The sequence below is a fragment of the Coffea arabica genome, chromosome 2c, assembly GCF_036785885.1.
Source record: "Coffea arabica cultivar ET-39 chromosome 2c, Coffea Arabica ET-39 HiFi, whole genome shotgun sequence".
NCBI lineage: Eukaryota > Viridiplantae > Streptophyta > Magnoliopsida > Gentianales > Rubiaceae > Coffea > Coffea arabica.
In genome coordinates this window covers 15,471,547-15,495,243 of record NC_092312.1, presented here as the reverse complement: position 1 = coordinate 15,495,243, position 23,697 = coordinate 15,471,547, and the positions used below count along the sequence as shown (strand labels likewise).

The 23,697-nt window shown below is 36.1% G+C and overlaps 1 protein-coding gene across 6 annotated transcripts; it reads left to right on the top strand.

Moving 5' to 3' along the window:
• The first annotated feature begins 1,893 nt into the window (after nt 1–1,893).
• On the top strand, nt 1,894–22,805 carry LOC113731170 (uncharacterized). 6 transcript variants are annotated; one of them, XM_072074538.1, is made up of 32 exons: nt 1,894–2,167; nt 2,257–2,436; nt 2,861–2,956; nt 3,146–3,215; nt 4,810–4,943; nt 5,094–5,234; nt 5,302–5,459; nt 5,777–5,945; nt 6,033–6,131; nt 6,268–6,345; nt 6,426–6,485; nt 6,590–6,747; nt 7,670–7,871; nt 8,878–8,997; nt 10,038–10,120; nt 10,231–10,341; nt 10,940–11,038; nt 12,198–12,273; nt 12,905–13,060; nt 13,697–13,840; nt 13,943–14,050; nt 15,539–15,646; nt 16,682–16,789; nt 16,886–16,996; nt 17,550–17,722; nt 17,830–18,304; nt 18,855–18,962; nt 19,117–19,175; nt 19,482–19,869; nt 20,332–21,882; nt 22,154–22,361; nt 22,461–22,805. In XM_072074538.1, the coding sequence occupies exons 1-32, from the start codon at nt 2,024–2,026 to the stop codon at nt 22,556–22,558; spliced, it is 5,973 nt and encodes a 1,990-aa protein (XP_071930639.1). In that variant the 5' UTR covers nt 1,894–2,023; the 3' UTR covers nt 22,559–22,805. The 6 variants fall into 6 exon arrangements, with proteins under 6 accessions (XP_071930639.1, XP_027112069.1, XP_071930640.1 ...); XM_027256268.2 differs by having other exon boundaries at nt 12,198–12,280; nt 12,912–13,060; XM_072074539.1 differs by lacking the exon at nt 2,861–2,956.
• Nucleotides 22,806–23,697: the final 892 nt, after the last annotated feature.

Below are 23,697 nucleotides of genomic sequence, written 5' to 3'. Positions count from 1 at the left end.
CGCGGGCCGATAGCTAGTTTTGGGAGGCCATAAATGCTAGGGATAATTTTAGAAATCTCCTCTAAATTTTTGACAATTTTACTAGTCTCCCATAAAGTTTGCAAAATTACCCAAACCTCTTTTGAAGTTAAGATTTTGATAACAAAATTAATCCAATTAAAAAAATGAACATTAAAAAAGTACTTTAAAAAGAGATATAAAACTTGTATTTCATAAATACCTATTATGCATGTATATAAATTGTATTAGTAAAAGAATAAAAATAATTGAAAGTTAAAAACAAATAATACACACATTTTACCATTCAAAAAGTTCACATTTAATAAATTAGACAACATAAACAAACAACAAAATTACACTAATAATTACAAGAATCAGTAAAACAAATTAGTCATCTCTTTTAATGTGATGTTTGTTATGATTCTTGTGATTTCGAACAAAAATACTTTCACGAAATTACTTTACAACTGTCACAATTTTAACAGTTTCAAAGAAAATGCCCTCATGAATAACCTTCTTTTGCCTTGTATTTTTCTCTTCTACCAAAACCCTTCTTCTCATATTGTGTACAATTGATTTATTGTCATTGTCAAGTTCTACTAATTACAAAATAGCGTCATTAGGTATATTACTTGATGTTATCTTGTAATTACAAGTCATCATTCATAATTAAAGAAATTTTCAACAGTTATTTCAGTTAATTAGTTACTAATAGCTAATTATTATTCTAATTACTTAATCGTTAGATATTAGTAAATGAGAAACTGGGGAAAAGAAAGGTAAAATTTGAAAATTTTTTCTGTTTAATATCACAAGAATCGTAGCAAATATAATATCAAAAGAGATGAACAGTTTGTTTTGCTGAATCTTATGATCATTAGAGTAGTCTTGTTACTTGTTTATATTATCTAATTCATTAAACGTGAGTTTTTTGAGTAATAAAATGTGTGTATTAATTGTTTTCGACTTTTAATTATTTTCGTTCTTTTACTAATACAACTTGTATACATGCATAAGGTGTATTTATGAAATAAAAGTTTCAACGCTCTTCTTAAAGTATTTTTTTAAAGTTATTTTTCGAATTGGACTAATTTTGTTATCAAAATCTTAAGTTTATGGGAAGTTTGTGTAATTTTACAAACTTTAGGAGAGGCCAGGAAAATTGTGAGAGTCCTCAGCTGAGTTTTCTGAAATTATCCCTAAATGCTATGCTTGTCTGTTCCCTTCACCTGACTCGAGACTCCAATCAAAGACTGACGTCTCAGACAAAACAGGGATGAGGAATCCGCCGAAAATAAAGAGCATGAGCGAAAAAAACACACAATCTGGGGTGTTACTAATGATACAATCAGAGTCTTGGGTGGCTGCTTGGCAATGTATGAAGATGGACCCAGTTTGGCAGTAGTCCCAATTTATGCAGTGCGAGCCAGTGCAACACAAGAATTTATTAGTATTACACATCAAAGCAGATTACCCATCCATCGTTTTCTTGTTCTTCATTGGTTATTCATTAAATCCACAGTCGGTAATTGCTGGATTTTAGAATCTACATTTGTTTTGCTATTCCAGTCTCTTACTATTGTCTTGACTTGAGGACTCTCTGGCGCTCAGAAACTAGCAAATACTACGTAAAGCAGAAGAGTTTGGCCTTGCAACTGATCAGTTTCACGCAAAGGAGCGGTGAGAGCAGGGCATGGGCGTGGTTGTTAATGCTGTCTCCAGCTCGCGTTTTTTTAAGAGGGCACGTAAAGGCGCAGTTACTCCTCTCAGACCCGGGGTTGAAACTCTTGCGCTTTCATAAGATGTGCTTAAGGGAGCGTAATCTTCAAACGATGTCGTATAGATGGTCCTCACAGCAACTGAATTTTCTGTTTTGCTAGTCCACTTTACTTCGCTAGTTCACTCTACTTCTTTCTGCACTCCCTCATCAGTCATCGAGCAAAAGTGCGCGGGCTCCCTTCCTTTTTCTTTTTCTTTTTCTTTTCCATAAACCTCCGTAGGGTTTCAAAATCCGAATTCAACAATGGCAGCAACTGCAAATGCGAGTGAGCGTGAAGCTCCCAACGCCGTTAGAGCCCTAGATGCCTCGCTCTGGTGGGATTCCTTCAGTCACCTACTCACGGAGCTCGAAGACGTTTCCCTTTCCTCCGACCTCCCTCCTTCTCTGGTAAACTTCACCTACACTGCACCTGTGTTTTTCTTCCATATCGTTTTTCTCTAATGTTGACCGATTTTAATTACTTTTCCAATTCTCAGGAGAAGAAATTGAAGGACAATCATGCGTGGTTTTTGGAAACTGTTAGAATGTTTAAGCCACCGGACCAGAAATCAAGGGAAGCGTTAGCACTGGATTCCAAACAATTAAAGCTAGGTTCGCATCAATTGACCATTCAACCTGCTCTCAGAGATGCCGCCCTCAAAATTAGCTCTCTACTGGTAAATTTTCCGTTTTCTTTTTTCTTTTGCCGCAGCTTTTCGGGCAATTTTTGTTGGTTCTGGACGACATTTTCCGTATTATGCTTATGATTATTATTATCAGAGAAAAGTGATAAAGGGAACACTTTAGGCCTAGAATGATTTCCTGACGGGCGTATTACGTGCATTTGTTATAGAAGAGTCACAACCTCCAATGGGGTGAAATTTTGTCAGAATTACATTCTTGTAAACACGTTCTTTCTTATCAGTACTTCTGTTTGTGGCTAGAAAAGTTCAGCCTAGCTATTGTGCAAGGTTGGAAAAAAGAGAATGGAGAGTAAAATGTGCTAGAGTCAACAATGCTTACCTGATTCAACTGGAGAAAACCTTCGTAATACATGTTAACTTTATCAGACCCGGAATTTTGTTTCTGTTTTTGTTTCAGTGCTTAAACGAGGTGCAGTCGTATGTTCTTGTTGAAAGATCAGTTGAGCATAATTCCCTATCAATTGATTCCATGCTTGGCGACCTCCTTCACTTGGTTGGTAGCTGTATCCTGTGGTGCTATCCGGGCTGTCTTTCCATTTCTTGTTTAAATAATCTTGCTTTAGACTGCAGTTCTCTAGCTCACTGCGCTGGTGCTGAGTGCTGCATTCGAAGCTTGATAAATTTGAATACCAAAAATTACATAAGATTAGTACTCATTACAGTGTTAATTGTTTTCATGAAGGTAATGGTTCAGTATTACATTGAGCGACAATGTTTATTGAAGTGTACAAGGCAGATACTTATGCATGCTTGTAAGTCTATCATGTGCTATATGGATTCATAATGCTTTTGGCAATCCCTTCTCTTCTCTACTGACGAATAGTTTGTATATGGTGTGTATTGTGGTTATCTTTTGGGTAATCAGGAATGTACTTTGTGCTTCCAGCCTTCCATAGTCTGGTTGACTAGTTTGGAAATGAAACCAATTGTTATTGCATGCAGTACCATTTTATACGAAAAGGATCAATTCACTTGGTATCCAAAGAAGTTAATTTTTTTTGCCTGCAATTTTACCTTCTTAGAGTTTATCATTCTGATACTTTGAGAAATCTTTTGAGAATCATAGCAATGGGAATTGTATTTCTCTGGCTGAGAGTCTGTTTCTCAATATATGAAAGCTTTGGTGCAATCAACACCCAAGCAACTTGCTTTCTCTAGAGTAAAGTGACTCATCATATGTGAAATATATATTTGTATAGTTTACTTTCCTTCTTTTTAAGTCCCATAAACCCCTATCATATTACTACACTGAATTGTGAACCACAATAACTATGTTATTGAATGTTTCAATATTAGTCTAGATGAATTATAAATAAAGAAAGCAACCAAGTTTCTTTGTGCACTCGAAAATGGTCTTTTCAACTTGGCAACCTCCCTTTAATTAATTAAAGAACTAGAAGCATTGTTCTGGAGGAGAAACCATTGAGGTTATTTCTCATGGAGCTAGTAGTTTCCTGGAATCTGTAGTAATAAATTTAATAGGAGCTTCCACTTATATTCTTGATGTTGTAAAGTGTTAGGAAAAAGTTATGCCAAAAGAGCAACTTGGTGCTAGAGATGATATAACCTTGTGTTTGAATGGTTAGAACCCCTCTTTCTGTTGCTTACAAGATATTGATTCGTTGTGGAAATAGGTTGTTAGAATGTGTTCTTGGATAAATTGCATAGGATGGTTGATATTTGGAGTGCTGGTCAGGATATTTGTACATAAGCGTTTTTAATAACAAAGTCAGAATTGAATTAGTATGATAAAATTGAGTTGGAACCCTGTGGAACCTCTGATACTGGGAATTTGCACCGAATGAGATTGCTAGATGGCTTTTATACTGATTTGTAAATTGAACTGGAATACAGAAATAGCCTGAATGACATTTTCTTAATCTGTTGACTTCTATGGCCTGACATGTTCCATTTTGTCTTTTTGGCTCTGGCTTTCCTTAAGTATTAACCCAAAAAAAGGCCTTAAAATGAGCCTAACATCCATGCTGCTGCTTACCTTTAAGCTCGAAGGAGAAATCTGTAGGGTGTAATGAAATTCTTGTCCGTTGGCCAACTGATTATTGGTCCATTTCATCTGTTTCTGTTGATGATGTACTGTGATGTACTTTGCAGCATGTGATGCTATTGTGCAGTAATTGATTATACCTGGTGCCCCCCCCCCTCCCCCAAAAAAAAAAAAAAATCTTCAGAGTACCTATAGAAGAATGATTTTTCTTTTGGTTTTGATTGGAAACTTAGTTCTTGACTGGGTAATTCTGGCTGTCTATCATTTTTGCTCTTTGGGGTGGGTGTGGTTTGGCACTAAGTGGAGTTTGTTCACACCTGCTAATGCTGCCTGTTATGCAGTGTTTGTTAGATCCAGATCGAAAGAAGCTCATGCTGTATGGACAGAGGCTCAAAAGTTGGTTTCTGATGGATTGGAAGACAGGTCGCTTTCTATTCTAGAGGACCATTTGTGTTCCAATTATCCTGAACATGTGGTGAGATTAATTTCAAGTTTGATTAGCTAACTTCTGTTTTTATTTCATTATGCACGCATTTCACTGTTATTGATTCATCTTGTTTATTTTTTCCTTTATATTTCACGTTGGTGTTTTGACTTGATCATGCATGTGGGGACTGTTTTGCAGGATGTTGACCTTTACACATTATGGGCTGAGGAGACACTGATTGAAGACAATCTGGTTTTGGACATATTATTCCTTGCTTACTATGAGTGCTTTTCTGCTTGCAATGGCAAGCAATGGAAAAAGTTACTCTTGCTGTATGAGGTATGCCAGTATGTTTCTAACTATACTTTTCTTGAGTTCAGCTTTCATGTTGGTTACCATACTGCAGGGTGCCATTTCTGGTTCTTTCAATTTTGCGAAACTGGCAATATCAGCAGAGGCAGCTCGCTTGATTTATTATGCCAAAGTGCAGCTTTTGCTTATTCTGATAGAAACTCTGGACTTGGAAAATCTTCTCCAAATGATCCATGATGAAATTCCATTTAGGTTTGTAGTATCTGCTTATTTCCCTTATTGTACACGTATAAGAATAAACAGCAAGGTTTCCTTTTTAGTTGTGGAATTTATCTTCCAAACATGCTAAACTTCTGACACTAGGCAAGATCGTGAGAGAAAAATGTATATAACCTCGTGAAGCATAGAATTTGGTTGTCCCTCTTCATGTTATTTACTTCATTTCTTCTTGCTTGATCTGTTTTTCTTTGCTGAGATATATTTGTCTTGGGGACCTCTCATTATGCACTTAGAATTGATATATTTTGAATACAATAATAATAATTTTGAATTTTACTATTGTTTCTCAGGCAGGATTCTGTAGATTTTTCCTTGGATGATATTCAAGAAATTGATGCAATAGTTTCTGGTATAGATGTTTCTCAAACAAGAGAAGCTGGCCCTTTAATTCTAGCATGGGCAGTGTTTCTTTGTCTCATTTCATCTCTTCCACCAAAGGAAGACAACAATGTGTTGATGGTACATTCGATAGCTTGAATTTGTTAGGTTTTCATGTTTGAATATCAATATAAGTACTGCAAGTTGATATTAGGAATGATATTTCAGGAGATGGACCATGTTAATTATGTCCGTCAAGCAATTGAGGCTGCTTCTTTGAGTTATTTTGTTCAAATTTTGGACAGTGATATATGGAAGGAGTTAGATGTGAGTTTCTTCTTTATGCTGTAATTAAATTCTTAGCGGTGCACAGATGTTTGTGGTGCACTTGTTTGTTGATTTAATGGTAACTTTTTGCTTATTGATGTGCTGTACTTTCATTGTGCAAATGTTCCTTTGTCAGGGTCCTGTTGCTGGTTATCGAAGTGTTTTGAGGACATTTATATCTGCTTTTGTTGCATCATATGAGATAAATCTTCAGGTGTTGGTTGTACAGATCTTGGTCTAGCCTATTGTAGTAGCATATGTCTTCTTTATAATCCTACTTTTTCTTTGATACAGTTGGAGGATAATAACCTGAGATTAATACTGGACATCCTTTGCAAAATCTATCGAGGAGAGGTTTGTATGTGCCATCATTGTGAGCAGTGAATCATTTATTTGTTACTTGATTATTGGTTCTGCTTGTGGATGATTTATTGGAAGCCATTCATCTGATGATGCAGGAATCACTCTGTAATCAGTTTTGGGACAGGGATAGTTTTGTTGATGGACCCATACGGTGTCTCCTGTGCAACTTGGAGGGTGAATTTCCAGTCAGGACTGTGGAATTCTTGCGACTGTTATCGGCCCTCAGTGAAGGAGCTTGGCCAGCTGAGTGTGTGTGAGTGGAATTTCCAGTGTTTAACTTAAAAGCATATATGTTTGAAATTGCTCGCATGACTCATATTTTTATGTTTTGACTAGTAGCTTATTGATATTGGTTAGAATATTTTGTCAAGTATTTGCTTTTTTGTGAGAGCAACATGTGGACTTTGGAATTTTCGTATTGTATTTAGACTTAGTGGACATTCAGTTTGATTTGATAATTGCAATGATATTCTCTTTACTTTTGGATGGGAAACGCTATAGGTAGAGGAAGTGTGCCTAAAAGTAAAAACCATAGGAATATATGTGTCACAACAATTATCAGTATTCGCTGCTTTTAGGTTATACAATGCCAGTTGAGAGTGAAGACACATTTTGTGTTTATTCCCTGAAAGAATTAAATCCAAAAAAATTTGTTGATATATTTACTTGCTTCTGGTTGAAGCATGAGATTTGAGACAACTTAACTTCAAAAAGTAAACAAGTGGCAATGGGGATTTTATTATATCTACTCTTAATTTTGGTAACTGCCACCGAACAACTATCACTAGGAGTTTGTCAAGAAAGATGTTTATCTTTTTATGTGGAGATAGTTAACAGGGTGGTTCTTCTTCCAGCTTCTGGCAAAGCATTTCTTCATCAGTATACATGTCCAATTATCCTGATATAATGAGCTCATAGTTATAATTCCCCTTTTCAGTCTTTTTATTTGGAGAAAGTTAACAGGGTGGTTGTTCTTTCAGCTTCTGGCAAAGCATTTCTTCATCAGTACACATGTCCAATTATCCTGATATAATGGGCTCATAGTTAGAATACCCTTTTCAGTCCATGTTCATGAGCAAGTTAATGGCATGTGATAACCTCATAGCACGTGCATGTGGGTTAATGTTTCTATTATTTTGCTTGCTAATTGTGTATCTTTTGCCACCTCCTGACAGATATAATTTTCTTGAAAAGTCCGTTGGGTTATCATCTCTATTTGAGATAAGTAGTGATTCTCTGGTGGATGGCACCTCTAAGACTGTAGAAACACATCTACCTTTGCGTGTTCCTGGTGTTGAAGGTTTGATCATTCCTAATGGTACCCGAGGTCAGGTTATAAGAATGATTGACAGGAACGTTGCTCTGGTGCGATGGGAGGTAAATTTTGAATTGTTGTTTTCCCCCCTCCACTTCCTCTTTTTACGGCATTCTTCTGTTCTATTGCAACCCTTTGTGTTTTTTCCCTCTAATCTTGAAATTTGTCTAAATTAGTCTGCAATTTGATTTTGATTGATTTTCGGTGATTGTATGCACATTCTCCATGTTAATCTCAATTTTCTCACATATCTTCTTGCTATTTTGAATTTACTGCACTGTAGGTTTTGGTGGAAAGTTTTTATTACTCTCTTTGTTTGGAAATGGATGTCCTATTTTTCTCTTTTTAGCTGAGACAAAAGTATGTTCATGTCCTCAAGTTTAAAGTTCTGAATGTAAAGTAATACTTTCTCAGCACTTTATACACTATAAATGTCCCCACCTGTTCCACATTTTCTTAAATTTATTTTAGGTACCATAGATGTCCAGTAAGTTTCAAGCTTTTTGCCAAATAACCATGCATCATGACCAACTAGCGTTGTTTCACTGTGTAGTAAGTTTGTAATATAGTAGTCTAGAGATTACTTTTTATTATCTTCTGCAACATGGTAACCTATAGACTAATGCTTTTCTCCCTAGGAATTTGATGTTAGCAAAAACAGGAAACAGAACAAAAAGCATCCTGCTCCTTTTTCCTTCAGGAACTGAAAATTGTGTATTGCCTTATTTTCATATAAAATTTACTGCAAAATCACCCAACAAGCTTTAAGGTCACCATTTTCCTGTTTCTAATTATTTTTCTAGGATGGTGGCCCATCGTCACATAATTAAGTAGTTACTTTTTCTGTGTACTACAGTTGGCAGACATTATTAGGAACAAAAGTCAGATGATGTTAGAACTTAAATAGGATGTAGAAAAGAACCACAGAACCTGAAGATTGTGTCCTGTTAATGGTAGTTGGGTTGCTCTCTTCCTCCCCCCCCCTTCCCCCCCAGGCGTGTAGTGCTAGTGCCTTCATATCCCTATATATTCTCTGTGTATTCCTCACAGATGGCTTGTTTTCTGCAGTATGCGCAATCTGGGGTGGTAGTTCTACTTTATCATATGGCCCAAGAACTGTTTATTCAAAACAGCGAGGAAGTTCTGGTTATACTTGACTTGCTTAGTCGACTGGTGACATTTAGCTTGGTAATGATTCTGTAGGATATTTATTCATGAATTCATTGCCAGACTCTTTCTTGTTAGGCTTATATACATTATTTGGATTGGTAGCATCTTTTCATGCTGCTTGCATGAACTACTGAACTTATTCTAGCTCTTACGCTCTTCAATACGAATATGTAGTTCTGATGGTCAATATTCATTGTGCAAAATCATCCATTTTAGGTTTACTGCATTAGAGTTTAGCCATGTAAATACCTTATTGTTATCTAACATCAAACAACTGAATTATTAATCTGTAGATATACCAGTTTTAAACTAGTAACTATTTGAGCATTAAATGGAGAAAAGTTATGTGGATTACTCTGTTGCCTCTGAAAAAGTTCTTGTCTTGCAAACACCTTTTAGATGAATACAAAGCTTTTTGGTACCTTGTGGCGTTTTGGTCATGAACTTGAAAGATTGTCAATGTTGGGAGTCCTGATACAGTGTTAATTCCTTCGTAAGGTCACAATGTAAGAAACTGTATAAATTGGTTCTGGGGCAATCCTTATTGTTTGCAGTCTCTCTGTCTTCAGTCTTGGGCATGCAAGAATGCTTTCTTAGACGAGGTGACTTATAAATTTTGATGGCCTGGTGTTTTTCAGTTCATTCCTTCCCATCCTTTACTCTAATGCTTTCATGTGCTTGGCCAGTGAAACTTTAGCTTGCAAATAGGAGGTAGCAAGATTTCAAAAATAATTTATTTCCTCTCTAACAATTTAAGCTTTTAAATCAGAGGTTAGTTCATCTATGATTTTCTTACAGTTATTTCCAGATCTTGGTATCTTGTTGTTGCCTTCTCCTGTTTTCTTAGTCCTTTTTTTCATCAGCAAAAAATGCTGTAAGCACTTTATCGACCTGCATTCCTTTTAGGTGCCTTTGTTGTTCGCTTTTCCATCTATGATTCGGGACACTGTGATACATCAACTTGCGCTGTAAATGGTTTAGTGCACGTATCTGATTAGTATAAGTTGTTTAATCTACTTTTCCTATTTGACTCTTACTATAAATGTCTGGATATGTAGTCTGTATGCAATGCTCTTGTGCTTAGTGGCAAGCCCTCGTGTGAACCAACGCCATTGGAAGAGCAGCAAGAGCATTATGAGTGGTATTCAACTGCACTTCAATGTTTCTCTATGCTAGTTTGTTAACTGTGATCTGTTTCTTAGTAGCACTCCTTGTTTGTCTTTGACAAGGATTCCTTTGCTCTTAATGCAGTCTTAATGTGGTTGAGATGCTATGTACTTTGGTGAAGAATCTACCTCCGACTTGCTATGGAGCTGCACTTATGTCAATGAGTATTAATATCTTGGCAAAGATGTTAAAATGGTGATGATACTTACTCCCTTTGGCTTCTTTTTCATTAATAAATGTCATGCCAATGGAATTGCTCATAAGAAATTTTTTTTCCTGTGGTCTTTTTCTTATTGATGTTCTTTTACCAGTTAATTGCTGTAAAATTGTACTTGTTTTTTTTTTATTTTCTTGTCAATGGGCTTGGATTTAATTCTTTTGGAAACAAAAGTACATTTATATTTTCAGAAAGTCTCCCTTGAATTTTGTTAATTCCGAGAGGATAGTTCTTTGAAATGGGGGAGGATCCTGGTCTTCTCGTCATTGCGAAATTCTTGAATTCGATTATGAGATCCGCAGTTACAAGATGTCATTCTCTCTAGTATTTTTGGCACATGCCTTTCTGGTTTACTCAAATTCATAGGCTTTCCCTTAAGTTTTCAATACCACAGTAGCTTTGTTCAATGTTCAGTCAACCACCATTCTTTGGATTTGCAATGCACCTTGAATATATGTAAAATAGTAATGGAAGGTAAAGGGTAACAAGTGTTGTTGAGTCATTCAAAGATGCTGTTGATTTCTCTATTTTGTCAACTTCTTGTTTTAATGCTTCTCCTCCAATGTTTTCTTGCAGCTCTCCATATTGTGTTGCCACAATGACAGCCAAGGCAAATATTTTTGATGTTGCCTCGAGGACGAATCCTTTTCATACTATATCCAGTGGGTTATCTAGGTGAATTTTGCATAATAATTCATTAGTCCCAAAAGTAAATATGAAAAAAAAAAAGCCTCTTTCTCATTTGTATCTGTAACGTGAATTAATCTGCATAAAAGACAATAACATTTAAAGCAGGTCACTTTTTGAATTTGACTCTAGAAATCATTTAATTTGGTGCTACATTTGAAATAATTTTGTGTTCAAATATTTTAACATTGAGAGAAAATGTGATGAATTCATTTTGGTTGAGATGTACCTCTTTCTAAATAAAATTCCAGGTTCCAAATGCTTTCTTAAAGAGTCATGTGGCATTAAATGTTTTCTTTACATCACTCTACTTCTGTCCTCTTTCCTTTTTCTTTTTCATCTTATTTCTTCTGCAACACCTTATGTTCAATGCTACTTTCCCCCAGGGACAGTGCCAGTTTCCATTTCGGCTTGTTTTAAAGTAAAAATACTGGTTCTGGATGCCTTATTGACTCCTTAACTATGATGAAACAATGGCTGCACTTCTTAGGTGGCTAGACACCATTTGTATTCCTTTTTTAGGGGGAACACCACCATCAAGCTTTCTTTGCCCCAAAATGCTATGCTCTTGCTATGAAGTTTAAGTTTTCTATTAGAGAAGAGGTTTGAACTTAAAATTAGAAATTACTCTTTGAGAGGCTGAAAAATGAAAACTCGAATTGTTGATTTTGCTTATTTCTGCACAATCAAATAGACTGAAGGGCTAACTGAAATTGATTTACCACAAAAAGTCTAATAAATTGTTTTAGTGTGTGACTATAGTGAATCAAGTGTGAACAGCTATATTCTCTGCTAGCAACATTCTATTAAGCTATTTTTGTTTGTAAATGTTTTTTTGCTTAGTTGAAGGTCTTGATTTAAATATATTTTGTTGGATGTGAACAAGTTATTTTGATTCAAGCTTGCTTGGATTTTTCTCTGTTGATCATTCGGAGGAGTTTTGTCCTCCTCTGCACCTTTTTGTGTGCATATGCTGGCATGTGAATTTTTCCTTGTACCTTGATGCGGATGGGTGGCTGGGGAAAAAGAAGGTTGTTCTGTTGAGGAAATCTCGTAGCTCCAATTTTCATGAATGATCAGTGTGATCGTGATTCATGATTGACTGTAAACATATTACTTTGATTTACCTTTCTTTTTGATGTTCCAGTGAACCATGGTTGCTTTCTGGAAAGCTTGCCAAAATGCTTTTGATTGACTGTGAGCAGAATGATTGTTCATTGACTCTTTCAGGCTAGTCATATTCTAAACTTCTTCCAAGTTTTCATGCTATGTTGTATAATTTGGTCCATGTGCTTTTAGTATGTCTTAAGCTGATACCTTGTCTTTATTGATTTTGCGCTTTAATGCATTATTTACGCTCCTGACTTGTATATTTTCAATTATCAATCTTTTTCTTCTAAAGATATTCTATCTGGGAGGATTTATAATATAATGACACATTATGACTTTTCTGATGTCACCATTTGCGAACCATTTGTACTGAAATTTCATCTTGGATTTTTTATGGGGAAGGCTGTTTGAAACTGCAAATGTGAAGTTATCTTAAAATGGGGCCACAGAATCCTATTGGTTTTGCTCCATGCGAGTGTCATGGTTGCTACTGCAGCTTACTATGCTTCCTTCTTGTCCTAGAGGCTCTTCAACTGCATTTAAGTGTCAAAATATAGCAATAACAAATTTTTTTCAAAAAGCCTTCATTTATCTTCTGCATTGCCTTGGGGCTTCCAAAATTATAGTTGTTGTTTGTTCTGTATTTCGGACTCAATGTACTTGTTAACATGTATTTTTGCTGATTATCTCATAATGTTTGATTTGTAGTACTTATCTCTTGCATTCTTTGACATGGTTGGTTACTTTCCAGTGTTGGATTTCACCATTCAGCTGGTCGAAACAGGATTTGAAAGTGATGTTGTGCTTGCACTTGTTGTTTTCTCCCTTCAGTATGTTCTTATCAATCATGATATTTGGACCTATAAGATGAAGCATACTCGCTGGAAGGTGACACTGAAGGTATTGCTTTTGCTTTTACAAGAAACAATTACTTATGGAACTAAATTGAGGCTGACAAGATCTTATAGGACTGCTAATGGAGATTCTTTTTGGAGTCAAATTTAATTGTAACTCTTAGGCTTGGCAACTTTGGTTTGGTTTCATTTTTTGTTTTTTGGGAATGCCAATTCATATCTTGGTTGCGTCCTGTTCTTAGGATGAGATCAAGAATTTATGTCTTATTCAGGAGAATGCACAAATCAGTCATACAAGTATACTTTAGTTTACATTGACTTGTTAGTTTCAATGGTGTCGTTGCGTCTTTGGCACTTCATATGCAAATAACAGTTTAAGCTCCAATCTCATTTTATTTGTTAATCTTGATAAGGAAAGTATTGCATCAGGAAAGCTGAATCTCACACCTGATCAACTGCCATCTATTTTTGGCAAAATATACATATTATAATTTTCATTGCTTGTTGAATTCATGTTGAGCTTAATTTCTACCTTGTCTTCCCTGGAGTATCCTTTTTTGTTATCTTTGCCTCTCCTTGTACAGATACTTATGTACATATGTTTTTGTTTCTTTGTCATTTACAAATTGCTATAATGCTTAAGAATTCTAAGATGAATTATTATACATTGTTGTTTGTTTAGGTGCTTGAAGTTGTTAAAAAATGCCTTTTATCCATTTCATCCAGCAAGCAACTTGGTGTGGTTATCCACAATATTTTACTTTCTGATTCTTCCATTCACAATGCACTCTTCCAAATAGTTTGTACGACTACGCAGGGTTTAGAGGTAAGCCTTGCTGCCTTTCTTCCTTGCTTCAGAGAGAGGTGTTATGTCTTTGATCTTTTACTTACTGTTTCCATTATAAACTTTTGATTATTTCACCTGCAGAAACTTTATATCAGCCGCCTTTATGATCTTATTGATGTTGAAGGATTAAAGCTGGCCATATCCTCTGGATTGGATATTCTTTTTAACATGCTCTCTCTTCTGTCTGAGGTGTGCTTGGGAATGACAACATTCAACCACCATTTGCATATCGTTAAGGAATGTAGTAGTTGCATGCCCTGGTTCTTTTGTTGCTTGGACTTGGTGATTTTTCAATAATGTCTTTGTTTCCTTGGTAATCAAACTTTGTGTCTGTAGACTTTTTAATAAACAATTTGATTGCTTAAATGGGCCCTTGAATTCTAAAAAAGGTGAATCGAATGGTAGCTTTGCTTCTCTGGGGGGGAAGAAGGGAGGGAGGTAGAGAGATGATAAAGAGGATTATGACTTAGATGTTGAGAGTTTGAAATGATTTATGTGAATAGGAACTTATGAAATTAGACTGATTAGACTGGAACATAGTTTACACACAATTTGCTTGCATTAGTTTGACTGGCATGTCTAGGGATGTTTTCCATTATATATTACCCTGTTAATATGGAAAAAAATTGTTTAGCAAACAAGGAGTGAAGTGAGGATTTCTTTGATTTTTCTTCAATCTGCCCTTGTTTTGAAGGTTTTCCCATGGGTATTGAAAAGGAAAGAATTGCTAAGTGGAAAAGTGTTTACTAAATATGATGTAAGCTTTTGGATTTCGGTACAAGGCAAAATGAGGCAGCAATTTCCTTGTGATATGTTGTTTTCTTTTAGAATGTATAGTGGCTATAAAATACTCCAAGTAATTGTAATTGAAATAACTATGGCAACTATCTATTTATGTCATGAAATGCTTTATTGCAAAAGTTATCTAGTGATTAGCAGTCACATGGAATGCAGTAGTTTAGCTAGGAAAATAAGGTACCCTGTTCTTAGTTGTGATGTATTGTCCATTGTTGTGAGAGTGTTGTGATGTATTCTTAGACCGGATTTTTTGGTTGTATCAGTGAGAGAGTGTGAAACACAGATGTGTGTGCACATGGAGAGAGATTTTGATACAAGTCAAGTTGTTTTTGAATGATGTGATGTGATGTGATGTGTTTTTATCCTTGATTTCTTGATGGGGGAAGTGAAAGTTATATGGATGGATCAAAACTGAGACAATTATTAATAGGGACAGCTGGGTCTTTAGGGTGACCCAAGGTATAGAAGTGGTTAAAGTACAGAGGGAAGGAAAACAAAATGGATTGGGCTTGCTTGTCACCCTCACATACTATCTTGTTTTGGTTCATTGCTTCATGTTCTGATGTTAGGGATGAGAGATTTTGGCTTATGATTTATGATATGATAGCATCTCTCTTTGACTCCCCCCCCCCTTTCCTTCTTTGTAAGACACACAGGCAACCTGGGCTTGCATCCTGTTGTGAATCCATTCATTTTTTTTCTTTTCCGTTTTCCAATCATCTTTATTCAGGCCTGTTCAGCAATCCATACTCTTATTGACTGTATAATATTTTTGATATAGTGCAAATTTAAATTTTGGATTTTTTTTAAATTTCTTTGTACATGTATGTGTAAGACTTTTCTAGTTACGAAGTTATGACTTGCTTTGCTGTTTTACAGGATGTCACCAATCTTTCGCTATTTCATCAAGCAATTTTATCGCCATTGACAAAACCAGTTCCTGTCGTAACTGCAGCAGTATCTTTGATGTCATCCTTCCAAACTTTTGTATGATTTTATGTTTATGTTGAATATATCTAATTTATGATTCTCTTCTAATCTCCCGGGATTCACACTTTTTGAATTATGGACAGAATTTTCTTTCCATATAATTTTTGTTTTGGACATGCAGATTATTGCACTTTTATAACTTGACCCTAGAGATCTATTCTACATTGGCATGGGCTGAAATTAGATCTAAAAATGGCATAAACTTCAAGAAGCATCTCTATGGATACATTTTGATACAAAGAAGATATATAAGTTTCGATTTATAATTTATGTGCAGTAGCTCAACTTAGGCTATTCTCTATAGAGGGTATTTCCAGAACCTTGTTGAACATCAGAGTTAGCCTATTTGCAGATTAAACTCAATGTAATGCCTTAGGCATCACATCGTCTTGACCTCGTTGCATTTTTTACTTTTGTGGGGCATTTTGAAGTCATCACCGGTGCCTTTTCTAAATGCTGTAATGCAATTTTGTGTGGTGCGTTTGGAAAAAACAGGTTTATGCTGGCATGCATCAGTGCATTGCTGGTGGTGTCACATTTTATGCTTCCAATATCAGCTCCTAAAGACAAGTTGGATGTTGTCATTTGCAATAATCATGCTGAATACAACTTTACTACCCGTTAACCTGATTTTAAGCTTGGGTATGGCATATGTTTTAATTAATTTGTTTTGACATGGGTAAAACAACAGTTTTGGCAATAATATTGTTATGGGCTATTAACCCATTGTATTTAGTAAGGATTAAAAAATCAGAAATAGAAAATAAAAGGTTGAATCTATGTTATGCGAAGTATTTGCATATAGCCTTCTCTTGAACTAATAGGCACATAAATTTATATGACTTTTGTTCTTGTGAAGCATTAGGTTGCCTTCTGTAATATTACTGGTTTTTGGAGTTATTTAAATTCATTTTTTGGTGTAGAGTAATTGAATTGGTACTCAAATTAAGTAGTGTGATTCACCTGCTTTGCTGTTATTGGATTAGCAAGTTTGTGTATAGATGTTATTGATGAAATTCACTGTTCATGCAGAACATACAGGTTAGTGCTGCAAGGCTGCTTTCCTTGTTATTTATCACAGGGGATTCTTCAAGGTCATCTGCATTTGGCAATGCATGTCTTGGTCTGGATGATAAACAGGTTTCCAGTTATGCTTAATGGTGGATTCTTATGTTATCTCATTGATAGCTAGTTGGGTTATCTATTGCATTCTAATCCGCTAATATAATCGGGCAGATATGCGAGTTCAGGAGTTCTATTTGTCACATCTTGAGTGGGCAGTCACCATGGAATGAGGAACTCGTCATTGCTACTTTTAGATTGCTTACTTCGGCTGCATGTTATCAGGTCATTACATTGGGCTTATTCTTTTGATAACAAAACATGGTTGCAACTGCACTCTTTCAGCCACTGGTTTTGGAGTAATATTTCCATCATGGAATTGATCGTGGTTATTTGAAGAGTGCATTTTTAATTTTAGCTCTTGTTCTTGGGATATATTAGTATCTTGAGAAACTTTTTTTTCTTTTCTATTATCTTATTAGTTTAAATTGGTTAGTATGGTTTCGCTGCTCCTTTTTTTTGTGTGTGTGTGTGTGGAGATAACTGATAATTTTTATTAAAGGTTTCTGTTGTGATTTATGCCTCAGACCTCATTGGTTAGAAAAACATTTAAACTGTTCTGAGAGTTCGTGATATTGCCAAATTTCCTCAAGTTTAGCTGATTTTTGTTGTTTCAACCTGAATTATTAATGAAATGAGAAGTCTGATGTTATTCATTAACCCGAAGTTATAATTAAAGGACCAGTCTGGTGCTATTTATTGACTTCAACAAGTCATCTTACTCTGCTTTCTATTAGTTTTACTTCTTGGTTCTGAGTCAGTGGCTTTCAATGTCCAGCCTGCATTTCTTGCTGCTGTTATTACTTCGAAGGAAAATTCAAATTCCCAGTTAAGTGATGTCCTTAGTGAGAAGCATCCGAATGAAGCTAATCATAGGCTGGAGTCAAATGGCAAAAACTTTTTAGATGCAATTCTTCAGTGTGTCAGGAAATCTGATGAGCTTATGAAGGGGTATGTCTATCGTGGTAATCTACTGTAAGAAATATTCATCTTGAATGACCATTTTAGGTTATCTAAGAAATGCAACAAAAAAATGACCTGATAATTTCTACTTTCAGTAAACCCAATATGCTGTCGAATGTTCTGAACTTCCTGAAGGCATTGTGGCAAGGCGCTCCGCAGTTCACAAATTTCTTAGAGCAGCTGAAGAACTCAGAGAACTTCTGGAAACAACTTTCTGATTCTGTCATGCTCATCCCTCATAAGCCAGACAATCCATCGGAAAACCTCACAGACAAGGAGCTTCAAAACTTAGTATACAGTTATTACTGTCAATCTGATTTATTAGAAATAATTGCTTATGAAATTTTCCTGCATAAGAAGCTTTTACACAGCGAGTTAGCTTTGAAAACAACTTCTGAACTATCAAAAGATCAAGTGGACAAGGTAGATGGTTCCAGATTAGCCAAAGATGGAAGTATATGTGGTTTGAAGAATTTGCTTTCAACCTGGTTCAAAAGCTCGCTGTTGGGTGACCTGATAAAGTCATATGCCTCGTGTACCTATGACTTTGAAATGCACTTGCATGCAAAGGTGAGACCCTGCTTTTGAGTGGGAAGTTGTTCTTTTTCTTGACATAGCCAACTAGGATCAGTATAGTTTTTCCCAAGTTATTCATTGGAGGTGATTAACCGTTAAACAGACAATATAAATCGGCAGTATCTACAGAATGTTTTAGCGTTCCAAGGGCCTTTTTTGTTGGTAACTTTATCGCTTGCTCAACTGTAGGCCCTAAGACCTTTTTCTTGTTTCTTTATTTAATGTGGCCAAAGACTGCTAGCAGGCTTCTTTCTTGGTGCCAATTAGGCAACTTGTTGGGGTCTAGGTGGATGGATATTGAAAAGGGGAAAGTACGAATTGTGCTTGGATATGGCAGGAACTTTTTCTGCTGTGTGTCTGGATATACACGTTATTATAAACTTGCTTTGGTGTTTAAATTGACTAAGTCAATATGTTTCTGAATCATGGAATTCGTTTGTTTCGTGATGTTTTCAGCATATGATAGATGCATGTTCTGATGAGTTGCTTCATTTGTTGTACTCCTTATAAGAAGTTGCATGTTAACTGATAAATGGCTTTACAGGTTTCTGCTAGCCTGTTTTCTGTACATTCCATGCTGAAACTCAAAGATGGTGAGATGGGAAGTTTGTCAGTGTCTCTCATTGAAAAACTTCTTGTTTTGTCGAGAAAGGTATTATCCCTTAATAGACCATATACAATAGAATTTTGAGGTGTTTGCTTCTTGAGGTTACATCAATTATGCTGTCTCTTTTTCCTTTTGTCATTTAGTGCTGTGGCTGAACTTGTGACATCATTTATGATTCACTTGTCGGTATTATCTGCAGTTGGTAAATTTGCCAGCCTTCTCCGAATTGTTGACTCGATACACACAACATGGTTACAGGTAAAATTATTAGTATCTGTCATTATTTAATCTTGTAGACACTTTTGATTGATGCAACTGCCAGGTTTGAATCTGTTGCTGGTAACCACTATCATTTTGGTTATACCAGTGACATATATAGATATTTATGCATGCACTTCTTGTCAATCAAGTCAGCAGTCTAATCTGATATTTTTCTCTTCATGGTGGTTTTATTCTATGCTTGCATGAGAATGTAGAATTGTTTGTCCTTGTTTCAGAAAGGCCTTTTTTTTTTGGGGTTTACTGATGCAACTGATATTTGCTTTTTTTTTTTTTGGTTGCCAGTCTAGGAAAAGACTTGCAACGTTTGATACTTAGTGATCTCTTCTACCATCTGCATGGAGAGCTTGAAGGTCGACCAATTAATGACAGGTCCTTCAAAGAAATGTTGCAGTATCTGTTACAGTCAATATTTTTGCAAACATATCTATGCAAGTGCAATGAGGACCTTCAATTGCATGTAAAGGATGTTAACCTATATGACTTGTCTCGTCTGCAATCTGATATGGGATTGGATCTGTGGGACCTTCTTCCAGAGTGGAAAGCATCTAAATCAGTTGCAGAAAAAATGTTGAACTGCTTGGATAATGTTAATAAGATGGTGTTGCTCAAAAATTCCAAGCTTTCTGCTCTCAAAGCATTAGTAACCATGTTGTCCTTGGATGGTGATGACGTGAGTTTCCAATTATATTTCTATTCCTGGACTTCTCAATCATGCCAAATGTCACATAAGCCTGAAGAATAGCTATTTCATTGAATTCTGTGTTTTGCTCTTGTATTAAGATGTAGCATCTACTTGCAGAAGAATCAATTGCTGTTTAATGCTTCTGTGTTCTCACATTTTCATGATCCAGAAATTCTGATATGAGCAAAACGTGGACAATAATTGTCTCTACTTTTGACATATTTTATTCCTTGATTATGCAAGTAAAACACCAGAAGTTTCTGGCTTTTTATTTAAATTAAGATACCATGCATAAACCTTTTTCTGCCTTTACATTTTAGTTGTTTAGTGGTCATAATTTTCGAGCCAGAGTTTTCAGAATAGATTTCTGAATGTTTTATATGAATATCCATTTTTTCATGTTTTATACAATGTTTATGTGTATTTGACATGTTTTACCTGCTCATGCAGTCAGGTGAGATTGGAGGCGCACTAGCTGGAACAATCCCTGAGCAACTTACCTTGTCATGCATCAACCATGCATGTCAGTGTCTGCATGCCACTATAGAATCATTAGCTCCAGATCTAGATGTCATTCAAGATGTGCTTGATATCCTTCTGGCTCAAGCGGAATTACTGCTGCATCTGATCAAATCCATAGGCGAAAACCTATCTCTTCACTCATGTATTCTTGTCTTAAAAGCCTCAGGGCTGGGCCTTAAAGTGTTGAGTAGCTTAAGGCCATTAGATACTAGTCTGGGAGAAGCAATGAAGCTTTTACTTATGTTGGTTCTCTTTTCAGTCAACTTGAGCTGGCTGAAAACACATTTGGCTGCTGGGAGTGCAACAGACTCTGTTGTTGAAGCTGCTGAGGCATCTACTCTAATTTTAGGGTTATTACCCATTATTTGCCACTGTACTCAATCTGCTGATCATTATAAGCTCTCCCTCTCTACGATAGATGTCGTACTGAGAGGTTTTTCAACATCAGCTACTTGGATTCCTATTGTTGAAAAACATTTACAGTTGCATTCTGTTGTTCAGAAACTTGAAGATGAAACTTCAGTTGCAACAATTCCAGTGATTTTGCAGTTCCTCTTGACCCTTAGCCGCGTGAGAGAAGGTGCTATGATGCTTGTTAATGCTGGTTTCTTTGCATCCCTAAGAGGGCTATTAGCCAAGTTATCTGATGATCAGCATTCCTCTGTCATTTGTGGTGAGAGGAGCCTCTCATATGAATATGACAGAAGTGAAAAGGCAAAGCATATATGGGGACTTAGCTTGGCTGTTGTTACAGCTATTGTTCACTTTCTGGGGGATGCTTCTTCTTCGACTGGGATTGTGGATTATGTTATGGCTCACTTGTTAGTAGAGAAAGCTTTTTTAATTTCTTATTACCTTAGTGTACCAGATTTCCCATCAGAAGATCATGATAAGAAACGAGCTCGATCTCTTAATAGGCATACTACTTTAAGTACTCTTAAAGAAACAGAACAAACGCTTATGCTGATTTGTGTCCTAGCAAGATATAGGAATTCATGGAATAAAGCTATGAAAGAGATGGATTCACAGTTAAGAGAAAAGTGTATCCATTTATTGGCATTCATCAGTAGGGGAAATCAACAGCTTGGAGAATTACCTAGAAGAGTTGCACCACTTATATGTCATCCAGTTCTGAAGGAGGAGTTTGAGTGGTATAAGAAACCATCATTTGTTAATAGCAGAAATGGTTGGTTTGTCCTTACACCTCTTGGTTGCGGTTTAGATCCTAAATTTTCTTCAATGTCCTTGAGAACTACTTCCGTTGTTAGCAAAGATCAATTAGATGACATTGAATTTCCAGCTTCTCAAACTTACTTCTCTGACATTACAGCAATTCAGATATATAAAGTCACCTTTCTTCTTTTAAAATTTTTGTGCATACAAGCTGAAGGAGCAGCTAAAAGGGCTGAGGAGGTTGGTTTTGTGGACCTTTCACATTTTCCAGAGCTCCCAATGCCTGATATATTGCATGGTTTACAGGTACGGTTTTAGTGTTCATTTCCTTCTTCCCCTCATTGTTTTTTGACAGTTGGACTGAGCAACATTTGAAAAAAGTTGTACTTCGCATATTATACCTTTCAATTGAGTGCTTTTATTTATTGGGGTCGATGTAGAATCCTTCATTAAAGGTAAAACGGTTGACAGACATCAAAGTGGAGTATAAATATTCCCTATGGCTTATTTTCTGGGATGTCTATGTTTTGTGATAGTTTTTGTTGCACATGGTTGACTAGTAAATGTTGGATGGCAGGATCAAGGCATTATTATCCTCACTGAATTGTGTGAAGCCAACAAGTCAACGCTGGTTACTCCTGCTATGCAGGACATCTGTCTACTGCTCTTACAAATAACAGTAATGGCATTGCATCTTGAACTCTGCGTAATACAAATTTGTGGGATTCGTCCTGTGCTTGGACGTGCTGAGGATTTCTTGAAAAACTTTAGATTGTTCATAAGAGGTACTGGTCCTTTTACAGCCTCCTGTTGTACGTTCAATTTCAGTCTTCCTGACCATGGTTTTATTAGACATTATACTTCTTTCTTCGTTAAATTTTCAGTGTCGGAGGGACAGGCATTTTTGAAACAGACAGTGAAGTCCTTGAAACAAATTGTATCATTTGTATATCCTGAATTGCAAGCTCAAGCCTTCAGTTGACATGCTTGCTTATGGTGGTGGAAGTTCAGAAAAGCGATGTCCTTGAGAACAAGTTGTAAAATGGGTATCAGTTATTTACTTTTATTAGAGGGTGTGTCATCCATGTATAAGATATGTAAGAAATGTGAAGCTTCGGCTGTGAATGTGTAGATTTTTGTTTTGGGGTAAGGTGAAGGAATGTTGATACACAATGTAAAATGTGAAATCTAAATGTGCATATAGGTTATGATGATAATCTATTTTGTAACATGCGTTCTACTTTCCGCTTTCAAGAGAGAAAAATGGCATTTCCTGCTTCTGAAATATGTCTGGATAATTTCAGAAACGTCTCTTAAGGTTTTGAAATTTACACTGAAGTTTGATTGGTTGGCAATGGAATGTTGGTTTTTGGCAAGTTTTTGAGGCTGGGATGATGGAATTACTGGGGTTTGAGATTTGGAATTTGGAGTCTTTGCTTGATAGTATTCTTTGTTTGGCGGAAGGGTGCAAGGTTTTGTTTCTTTTTGTTTTGGTGCAAAAAGGGTAGTTAGGATATTTTAGGGAAAATATAGCTGATTGGGTGGGTCTATAGTGTTGCGTGAACAGTAAAAACATGGTATGTAGGTGTAATATTTAAAACTTGTGGGGAGCTCTCTGTAACTGTCAGAAGCTTCGGTAGGTTTCTGAAATTATTCGAAAATAATAATAATAATAAAAGGATGTCTCTCTATATTTCATAGTTCAGTTTATGAATTGATTGGGTTGGCAATGTCTCTCTATCTTTCTCCAGGAATGCATATTTTTAGCCGAGGAGGTGCTCCATTCCTCTACATGCCAGAGGCAGAATGATTGCCAAAAGTTCTGTTTACTGTAATTTTGCAACCGGAAATTTCGACTTAAATTGTTGTCATAGTGTGTCTCATCTAGTTCTACGACATGGTAGTATGCGGCTGTCAACTGTATTTAGATTGTAGGCAATCTCTGCCCAGCTCTCTTGTAGCTTCTTGTATCATTGTATGCGAGGTTTAGAGCTTATATCACCAATAGCTTTTTATGACCAACCAACCAAACCACGAGGGTATGTTAAATTTTAATTTCTATGCTGTGGTTGCGTAAAGCAACTTGGCGCTTTGTTCTCAATTATTTAACTTAGCTTGCTT

Coding starts and splice junctions, on each gene's coding strand:
- LOC113731170 (XM_072074538.1), top strand. CDS start 2,024: ATGGCAGCAACTGCAAATGCGAGTGAGCGTGAAGCTCCCAACGCCGTT. Junction 16,997..17,549: donor CTTCGGCTGCATGTTATCAG/GTCATTACATTG, acceptor TTCAATGTCCAG/CCTGCATTTCTTGCTGCTGT. Junction 19,870..20,331: donor TGTCCTTGGATGGTGATGAC/GTGAGTTTCCAA, acceptor CTGCTCATGCAG/TCAGGTGAGATTGGAGGCGC.